Source organism: Chrysemys picta, chromosome 8 (assembly GCF_011386835.1).
Source record: "Chrysemys picta bellii isolate R12L10 chromosome 8, ASM1138683v2, whole genome shotgun sequence".
NCBI lineage: Eukaryota > Metazoa > Chordata > Testudines > Emydidae > Chrysemys > Chrysemys picta.
In genome coordinates, this window is record NC_088798.1 from 60283396 (window position 1) to 60293483 (window position 10088).

The following is a 10088-nucleotide window of genomic DNA, read 5'->3' on the forward strand; positions in this document are numbered from 1 at the left end:
TAATATCAGATACTCACAACAAAGTGCTAATAAATGAGTTACAGACCAAGAGCCTGGCTATCCTGTATTTTCAGAGTTTTGTGCTCCTCAGGTACTGGGGGATTCCCTCAGTGTAGGGGAATCTTCATTTGATGTAAGAACAGCTGTAGTGTCTCCTATACCAGACCTCAATTACCCTCTTAGGTCAGCTTTCTCACTGCTTTGTTCTGCATGCAGTGCAAAGGGACCAGCGCCTGGGCCAGGATTTAGCCCAGAGCCTTACATCTCTGGGTTGCTGGTCCTAAGCCATCTCAGGTGAATAGTGACTGAAAATTGCTACCATATTATGGCACTTTGGTAGCCTATGTGATGCGAGTTAGTGGTCTCAGTCCAGTGACTAGAGGACAGACGTCCACATGACAGAAACCATCCACCACAAGTAGCACTGAGGTTGGCAGGGAGACCAAGGATATAATAGGCTGGAACTATCCTCTCGACTATAAAATCAGCCCCTTCAGGACATGGACAAGGTTGATGTTCTTTGGCAGTGGTCAGAGTTCATTTTGCTACTGATTCTGCTGTGCATAAAGAGACTTCAATCCCCAGGACTCAAACTGCAAGAAACTGTGCTTCCATTGTAACACATTAGAACCCCTCTGCCTCTGCTCAGACTGTCACATGGACAAAAGGCAGCACGTCATACCTGTGAAAGGAGATAATTTCAAAGGCAAGACTTTTTGGATGCTCCAGCCAGTAGATATGAATTGTTAATTTCATCAAGATGTTGAGTTCAAAGTGAAGAGCCCAACATAAATTCCACCTGAAGTCACAACTCTGTTTACTGCAGCAAAAGTTATTTTAACGCACCTTGATTGAGATTCCACACAGTGCAAAAGGGCAGTTACTCTTTTGAGGCAATATCGTACAGGAAGAAACACACCGCACATGCAGAATTTCCCAGTCATTTTTCATTGGTGAGAGGGTCATGATTGTTCTTTTGTCTGTAAACCACATGTACTTAATCAAAATTTGTGAGTTGAGGTGGTGTGAAATCTTGCCACTGTAAATTAGCTACTAAAAACCAAGAACAAGACCTATGAATAGCCAGGCACATGAAGACGCAGCTTGAGAGACAGAGAGAGACGAGAAAAAGAGACTGATAGATAAACCAAATGTGTAGTAATTATGGACATGCAGCACCGACATACTTAAATGGAAAGTGACCACATTGTGTGGTGTATTGCTGAATCACATTGCATCATATTTTCCTGTTGGAACTCCATCCCCATCATTTTTACAAGCTCTTCCCTCCCAACATCAGATCCTTGTGGTCTGCACAAAGGCTTAGCCTGAGGTTTTGCAAAGGCTACCAGTTTAATCTAATGAGGGAGATATTTATTCAGACTGACATCAGCACAGGGATGAAGTTCCTACACAGTGTAACCATTGAAAATGATTTGGTTTCCCCCTTTCTCCCCCCCCCCCCCCACAAAAGCACTTTAAAGTGGAGTTTCACTATAAAAGGAAAGGCATATAGAGCAAAAGATCCACCCCCTTTACTCCAAGAGTGGTGGCAAGAGTTCTCATCAGCCCTGCAGTGGTGGGGGGTTTCCAGCAGCCTCAGTAATGATGGACTCTGAAAGTAGTATCTTCACTCACATTGGGAAGTAGCTATAGCAAGTCTAACCCAGCTGTTCTTTGCTCCCTGTGTATAGAAGCAGCTGCAACAAGATCAGGAACTAGGGATTCCTCTCCCTTCCCCGGCACAGTGCCGACTTTCTTCCACTTTGGCCTTGGGAATTTGCTATATTTTTGCTATATAGTTTTGCTATAAACTCTATATTGGGAATTTGCGCCAATTCCAGATGCACACCCTTGTGTGCATCTTTATGTTCTCTGCAAAGAGCAAAGGAACATCAGGCCATCCGTGTCTAAAAGCTTGTGTATGGTGTACATGGTGGCAATACTGCTGCCCATGGGTGTGGGGAAGTCTCAGCACATGGAGGAGGTAAAGCAGGAGTGACCCCATAATGATGCAGTGGAGGTCTGAGCAGAGCATGGCGGAGCCTGGCATGCTATATAGCTAGCTAGATTAGCCAGAGGAGCCCAGCTGCTCACATAGGTCTAATGGTTAATTTTTCATAGACACCTCCAGGCCTCATCTCTTTAGTTGAGCCCATTGTGTGGGGCGTCACCGACGGGGCAGGGCCTGTTTCCCCCTTTGTTCATAACAGCACAGAGCATGGTGGCAGAGACTGACACACTCGAAGGGTGCCACTTGGGGCTGTGAACTCCAGGCTTCATGGGGAGTCGGGACAGGATCTCCCACTCCTGGCCAGGAGCTTTCACCTCCTGTGGATTTCACTCTATCACACAGGTCAGCAGCTTCATCCTGGGGGCCTGAAATAGGAGCAGTGCCAGGAGTTGGGCTGCAGAAGGGAAATGAACAATGTGTCCTATCATCCAAACCCATGGCTCTGCCTGGTTCCACCAAACCTCTCCCTCCCCACAAACTCCCTTAAATCCCCCTCCCCCAAGCCCATCCTCCCTCCAAAACCTCCTCCATCCTTCATCCCCAAACCTCCCTTTCTCCACCAACCCTCCCAAAGCATTTCCTTCCGCAAACCATCCCTCCCCCAACAACCCATCCCCCCAAACTCTCCTTTGTCCCCCAAAGCCTTTCCTTCCCCCAACCACCCCTCCTACAAACCCCGCTCCCCCTCACTCTCCCTATGCCCCCCCGCGCGCCCCATCCGCCACGCCCCGGCGCCTCCCAGCTCCTCCGCCCCGAGGCCCGGCGGATGGCTGTAAGCGCATGCGCCACGCGGGGAAGATGGCGGCCTCCATGCTGGGCTGGGCGCTGCGGGCTGCTCGGCAGGTCAGGCCCGTCGGGCGGCAGCGCCCGGCTCGGGGACTCCCCGGGACTCGCGCTGGGGCTGGTAACTTCCCTGGGCCGGGCCCCCGGTCACTGTCCCGCCACCGACTGGCCGCTGAGCCTGGGCCGCCGGCGCCCCCGAGCCCAGCCCCTGTGCTCGCCCCTGGCCCCGATCCGTGCTCCTGGGGGCCCCCTGCCCATCCCCCATTGGCCCCCTCAGTCCCTCCCCAGTGCCCCCGCTCCCTGCCGCCCTCCCCAGGCAGCCTTTGTTCCCTTGCCTGGTGCCCTCTCTCTGCGGCTCTGCCTAGCGGACCATGCCCCTCCCTGGGTCGGTCTATGTCTAATGTCCAGCTATCAGTGTAGCGCGCCGGGTGTCCCGCTGGGTTCGCCCTTAGGTGAATTGCGTATTCCTGTCTTCAGGTTGGTTAATTTAGGCGGGACGGATTGGTGGCTTGTCTGGAGAAACGTTTTACCGAGGGTGCCACTTGGCTTTAGAGAGCGGCAGTGTTGTCTAGGACAGTGGCTCTCAACCTTTCCAGACTATTGCAGGTGAAGAACCATCAGCAGGAGAAGAGATTCAGCTGCAGAAAAAATCCTGTTTTCATGGATAGATCCCTAATGATATAAACCTCACAAGGGAAGAGAGTTTAGCAGCTAGAAATAGAAAAGGCCCTTTAGGATATTTGATATGTGTGTCTCACTCACATGATATATCCTCTATTGAGACTGTATAGGCCATTAAACTGATATCACACTTGATCCCAGCACACACACAAAAAAAAACCCTGAAAAAAAAACAACTACTAGATTTTGTTCTGTGGCTTCTAGGAGGTGCTAACAGCCCTTTTATTTATGATGATGATTTGTATTCCAGTAATGTCTACAGGCCTTAACCAAGATCAAAGTCCCCTTGTGCTATGTGCTAGTAGGGCATTTTATTAAGACTAGGGACTGGGTATTTGAATCTTGACAGTCTTAAAAGACTCCATTGTATGCTGTGTAAGAAACACACCTGTGCTGGGATGTATGATCCTGCAGGCCTTGTCTATGCTACAGAATTGTGTGTCTGAACATAGCTGTCAACAACCATGTTAGCACTTGAAACGACGTACAGTTTGTCCTGGTCTACGCTGACTGTTAAACATGACAGATTGCAGTTGTCAACAATTGTGTCCTTAGACATGATAGAATTTCATGACCTAGGCCAGGCAAACAAGAGAGCTAGCTGGTGTGATTAATCCTGTAGCTAAGCAAAATTCTCTGGATGGGTGAAGAGGGTGACTGTGCCCGTATTGTCAGGCCTAAAGACCAGAGAAGACAGTGATTGAATCCAGATGAGGTAGAGGCTAGAAAGAGTAAATTGGAATAAGCAATATTTGGAATTGGGTGAGTGATAAAATACTGGAAGCTGCAGATTTAACCTTTATATTTTCCCCTTTTTCAGATATTCCCCTTGCCCTGTAGAGGGCAAGTGCGGGGTTACTACGTGAACTGGAGGATGCTGCGTGATGTAAAGAGACGGAAGATGGCTTATGAATATGCAGATGAGAGGTTGCGGATCAATGCTCTCCGAAAAAACAACATCCTGCCTAAAGAGCTGCAGGTAAAGTAAAGTCCATCTCTACTTTCCTGCAGGACCATAACTCTTTAGGGAGAAGGTATGTGCACCCACATTGCTGCTGCAGCAGCAGCATTCTCAGAGCATCACAAGCTCCTTTGTATGAATCTAATCGTGCAGCCGATGTCAGGCTTCAGATTCTGGGGAGGTCAGTCTAGAATACCTGCATCCATTTTGTTCACAAGCTCACTTCACATCATGTAGCTATCTACTTAGTATTGATACTCAGCTCCAGAGCCTTGTCCTTTTTGGGTCATTCTCAACAGGAATAAAATCTCTTGGGTGGAGCTCCTTTGCCACTGCTAAAATCAGAAGTCAGAGGGTATTAGAACAGGAAGTGGTTATGTCTTGCAGGGGTACAGTGAACAGCTTTATTGTTCCTATGGATGTTCCTGCAGTCTTGTTTTTCCTTCTGTAACTGTCACCAATGGATGAGTTTGAGAGCAATTTCCCCTTTAGGTATGGGAGGTTCACTATCTAGTTCAGTGGTGCAGATACTTTTCCAGTCACGCCCCCACTTACCATTAATGGAATCTGTCCCTGCCTCCCTCCTTCATTACTGCACAGCCAAGGCTTCCTCAGCTGCAGGCTGCTTATACCTTGCAGACATGCTGCACTGCCAGGGCAGGGCCAATACCTGCCCCTCTGGTTTTCAACCTGGGGGTGGAGCCAGCACTCTGTGCAGAGGATGCCGGGAGCAGAAATTGGCACGGCACAGCACACTGACCCACAGGCTAGGTGGCCCACTGAGGTGACTTGGGGGTGGAGGTACTCCCTCCCTGCCCCCAAGGGGGCTGGCACAAGCTGTCTGGCATTGTCACTCAGTCCTGCACATTCCTCCGTGCCCACCCTGGGCGGGGGAGGTGCCTCACAGTTTTGCTCACCAGAGGTCTAGTTCCTAAAGAAACCCTGTACATCCAGGCTGATTTCTGCTCCCAAACTATTTTAAAATCTTGGGGCATGATCCTGCAAAGACTTACCCATATGCTTAATCTCAAATATGTAAGTAGTCCCATTGATTTCAACACTATTGTGAACTATTAAAATTAGACTTTTACAAGTTTTTCCAGGATCAGGACCTTTAGATATAATTTCTGGATTTTTGTCTAGTCACCACTGTCTCAACTAGGGTGACCAGATCACAGGGATGAAATATCGGGACGCGGGGGGGGCAAAAAAAAAATGGCGGCGGAGAAAAAAAAAAAAAAAAGCAGTTTCGCAGGGGCGGGGGGCATTAGCAGGCCCCAGCCGCACCGGGCGCACGTGCTGCCCACCCCAGGGCAAAAGCTGGCCCCGATGCAGAGCGGGCTGGGGATAAAGAGGGCATGGGGGGGTGGGACACCGATAAGAAGCGCTGTGAAGCAAAGTCCGGGGCTGGCCGCGGGGCAGCGGCAGTGCATGTGAGCCGGGGACCCCGGGGGCAGCGCGGCGCGGGCGTGCAGGGGGCCAGGGCTGGCACAGCCGAGCCAAAGCGGCGGCCGGTCTCCCGAGGGGCTCCCCGGGGCTCCAGGCTGGGCAACGGGCGGGAGCCAGGGCTTTTCCCAGCCCCGCAGAGCCTCCCGCCCCCCAGCCCGCCGTGGGCACATGCGGCACATCCCGCCGCCGGCAGGGAGCCCCGCGCCTCTCCCGCTCGGCTGCGCTCCAGCGGCTCCTTCCCGGCGGGGCGAGCCGCTGGAGCGCAGCCGAGCAAGAGAGGCGCGGGGCTCCCTGGCAGCGGCGGGGAAGTTTATGGGGACCCCGGCTGGCCCCTCGCCCCTGTCCGCCGGCCTCCCTGCCTGGGACAAGTCTCGCCCCCGCCGCCCCTCTTCGCCGCGTGTCTCCGGCGGCGCACGCTGCCCACCCGGGCCAGAGCCAGCCCCGGCTGCTGCCTGCACGCAGCCCGGGCCATGCCCAGCTAGCCCCCGGCAGCCGCGGCAACTTTCCCTTCCCCTCCCACGCTCCTGGTAGTTGCCCGACCCTCCTCCTAACCTCCTCCCTCCATGGAGGGATCCAATGGGGGAAGGAGGGGGCGGAGTCGGGGTGGGGGGTGGGGGCGCTGAGCGCCGGAGCGGAGAGCAAAATTGCTTTTTTGTCCAGTGTCCCGACCGAACATCGGTCGGGACGCGGGACAAAGAAGGAAATATCGGGACAGTCCCGATAAAATTGGGACGTCTGGTCACCCTAGTCTCAACCAACCCATCTGAAAACCCTAATACAGCCAGCAGGTGTCACCAGGGCTATAGAAATTGCTAGGGGGGGATGGAAGGAGAAAGGTAAGTGCTGCTGATCTGACTCTTAAGTTAAAACATCCTGCTGGAAGTAGCTTTTTCCCTTAGCTCAGTTTCCTTATTTCCCAGTGCCAGTATTTACAACTGGAGATGTTAACTCAAACAAATGAGGGACTGAGCGAACAAGCAGCAAGACTTCCCCTCAGAACTCTGTCTTCAGCAGTTGTTTGTGTGGAAGCTTTACTTATATTCTAAAATAAAGCTAGCAATCTTCTTTATAGACTTACCAGGGAATAATGCACCCAAGCTGCTGCTGTGAGGGGTGATCATGGGAATAAGTTAGGATTCTGCTCTGACTGGTTTGTTAAAGGTGTGCAGAAAGGGTTGATTTGTAGTAGAGAATCTTCTGACTTCTCTGGATGAGTGAGTGCTCTAGTATTTTCTGGGTGGATGCTCACAACTAGCATATAAACTCATTTCCTCATAGAAATTATTCAGACTAAAGGAACAATTGATACCTCATGGGGAACATTCTCATTGTGTCTTGTTTTCAGTCTCTCTCCATTTTCTGTGGAGTTTCCTTCACGGGGATAGCTTTAACCTACCCTTTTGAGTGAGATATAGCATGAATGGTACTAACTGCTATGAGCTTGGCCTTAACATGCCATATTCACCTACCAACATTAAGGCAGCATCAGCCTGCGGTGGACATTTTGTATAAAAACAAGGATTGCTGTTGGTTTATTTGCTTTTGCTATTCCCCAGCTGGTGGTAGTCATCTTTCAGAGTCACTACTAGCTCCTGTAGTAGGGAATGTGACTTCAGGTGGGGATATGAACTGTTCAGTATAAAATCCCCTTGTCATTCTAGTGCCCCTACTAGTCTTCAGAAGTAGGGAAGAGGAGCATGGAAAACAAAATCTCTGCTGTTGCTTTCCACAACGTGATACTTGGGCTCTAAAGAAACACTTAAGCAACAGACTCCAGATATGTGCCTTTCAGAAACTGTTCCTCTTTGAGTAGCATCAGAAAGGCACCAGTTAATTCTGAGCAACTCCACTGTACAAATCAGACTTGTCTATCTGTTGTAGCTGTGATATGGAAAATATAACAACTTCTTACAGCCTCCAAAAGCTGGTGCTACAAACTCCCTATTGAAAAATGGCAGTTTACATTTAAGTTGCTAATTTAAAGGACACCATCATTTTCTAAAATAATTTTTTTTTGCTCTATCTATGACAAATTGTGGCTTGAAATGTATTTCCTTAAAGACTTGTTTCCCTAACTACCTACCTTCACTCCCCAATGTGGTTGCACTAGCTTGCTCTTCTAGGGTTGTTTGAAAGTATTAGGCTTTGTACATAAAGCCCTGAAACATCTGGTTGGAAGATAAAACATACAGTTACACTGACTTCGCAAAGGTAAGAAACAAGTAGGTCATCTGTGCAGTTTCTTGACCTTCTGTCCCTTTGAGATCACGACCTTTTTAGCAGAAGGAAGTTTTGCAGGGGTACGGCAAGCCTCAGGGAAACAGTAATTTAACGCAGTACCATTTACCTGGTCCAACATTAGATCCTGCCACTGCCTCAGTTTCCCCATTTTGGGTTTCCCAGTGTGACTATACCCAGATTCTTCTGAATCAAACACATCTTCTTGGAGTTTGGGATCTAAAAACATTACAGTTCAATTGTCAACTTACTTCAAAACAAGCCTCTCCCTGACTAGTAGTTTCACAGCCCCTTGCTGGGCTCAACAGTTCTTTGTCAAAACCCAACTCCTGCTGCTTTTTTTCAATCCTCTTCTTCTTACAGCTTCCTGCTTCTCCATGCAGGCTGTTCTAGCCAGGTCCTTCCTTCTGGCTGGAGTTGAGACATCTTCCCCAGTCTCTTCTGACACTAGGTCCCCCCTGCAAGAATTGTCCTGCTCACAGTAGGTCTCTCTCCGCCAACTGAGCAGACTCCTTTATCTGCCTGGAAGCCTCTCAGCTGGGGAGGTAGTTAACATGAAACAGGGGGGCTGAGCCCAACTCCCTTAAAGGGCCATCCCACCCTCTAACAGAGACACTATTGACAAGTTGTAATTGTCCAACTGGACTGTTCAGTGACTTGTGTGAAATGCATGAGGACACTTTTCAGTTCCTAATGGAGCAGGGTCCTCATCCAGCAAGTAGAACCATTAAATCCCATGGGAAGTCTGAAGAGAGAGAACCTAGAAGAGCCTGGAGAGCAAACTGCCCTCTCATTAGTGGAGAGGTGATGGCTCCAGGGTAGGAAGGAGGCATATGCTGGTACCTCTGCTGTGGGTAAGGGAGCCTTCAGGCCTATCCATCACTACCTCCTTCACTAAACTGCCTTAGAAAACCTAACCCTGGGCAAAATACAGCAGAGCAACTTCAGTGTGTGTGTGTGTAATTGCCCTTCCTTTGGTTCCAGGAAATAGCTGATAAAGAGATTGCTGCCCTGCCACGTGACAGCTGCCCTGTGAGGATCCGGAATAGATGTGTCCTGACATCCCGTCCACGAGGCGTGAAGCGGCGCTGGAGGCTTAGTCGAATTGTTTTCCGCCACCTGGCTGACCACTGTCAGATGTCTGGGATACAGAGAGCTATGTGGTAAATCACCACAAGGACTTGTTTTCTCAGTCAAAAAGAGGCAGACTGGGCCCAGTTCATGCACTCCTGTAACTGAAAAAGCAAGACTATCCTTTTGTTTGAAGTCCAGCATAAACGTACCAGAAACAAATGGGGGGGGGGGGGGAGATAGGGAGGTATGCAAACAGCAGTCATTGCAGTTCTGTCACTGGGATACCACTGTGAGGGGACTACTGCAAATCTGATGGCAAAGAGATATGGGTAGGGGCAAGTAGGAATGCACCAAGCCAGGCTGTGCTAGAGGCCGTTTTATTTTGCCATGAAGAGTTGCTACCCTGTTATAAAACCAAGCTGAGATTTGTAATTAAAAGGAACTTCTAAATTAAAAACACATTACAGTACAAGACTTGTTCAGTGATTTCTGTTCACTCTTTACATTCAGTGACCTCTTTTGCACAGTTATCTGGTCAAAAGTATCACTAAAAACAAGGAATCACACAATGTAGCAGGGAAGTATGCTGTAGTGAATATGAAGACAGGCTCCAACTACTGCGGCCAAATAGCTGAAAGTATGCCCACCCTCAGTTTAGGTATTTAGACACTACACCTGTTCAGTTTATCTATATTTTATGGGCAGTTCAGGCATGGCAGTGGACAAACATCCCATCCAGTTGAAGGGTACTGAGGTTCCTCTCCTTCGTGCACAGTTAGGGAGCCTGGTGCAGTAGTTCAAGAGTAGGCCAGGGTAGATGACCTGGATCCTAGACCTTGCTCTCCTATTGACCCCCTGAATCATGTCACTCAACTAACATCTCCGGGC

At 49.7% G+C, this 10088-nt stretch overlaps 1 protein-coding gene across 2 annotated transcripts; it reads left to right on the forward strand.

The window, feature by feature from the left end:
- The first annotated feature begins 2698 nt into the window (after positions 1-2698).
- MRPS14 (mitochondrial ribosomal protein S14) lies at positions 2699-9672 on the forward strand. Of its 2 annotated transcripts, none has more exons than XM_065554572.1 (3): positions 2699-2857; positions 4299-4457; positions 9111-9672. In XM_065554572.1, the coding sequence occupies exons 1-3, from the start codon at positions 2795-2797 to the stop codon at positions 9291-9293; spliced, it is 405 nt and encodes a 134-aa protein (XP_065410644.1). In that variant the 5' UTR covers positions 2699-2794; the 3' UTR covers positions 9294-9672. The 2 variants fall into 2 exon arrangements, with proteins under 2 accessions (XP_065410644.1, XP_065410643.1); XM_065554571.1 differs by having other exon boundaries at positions 2766-2918.
- The last annotated feature ends 416 nt before the right edge of the window (positions 9673-10088 follow it).

Excerpts from the sequence above, each read along its gene's own strand:
- MRPS14 (XM_065554571.1), top strand. The coding sequence starts at position 2,781 with ATGGCTGTAAGCGCATGCGCCACGCGGGGAAGATGGCGGCCTCCATGC. Across the intron at positions 2,919-4,298 it reads CGGGACTCGCGCTGGGGCTG|ATATTCCCCTTGCCCTGTAG; the intron begins GTAACTTCCCTG and ends CCCCTTTTTCAG. Across the intron at positions 4,458-9,110 it reads TCCTGCCTAAAGAGCTGCAG|GAAATAGCTGATAAAGAGAT; the intron begins GTAAAGTAAAGT and ends CTTTGGTTCCAG.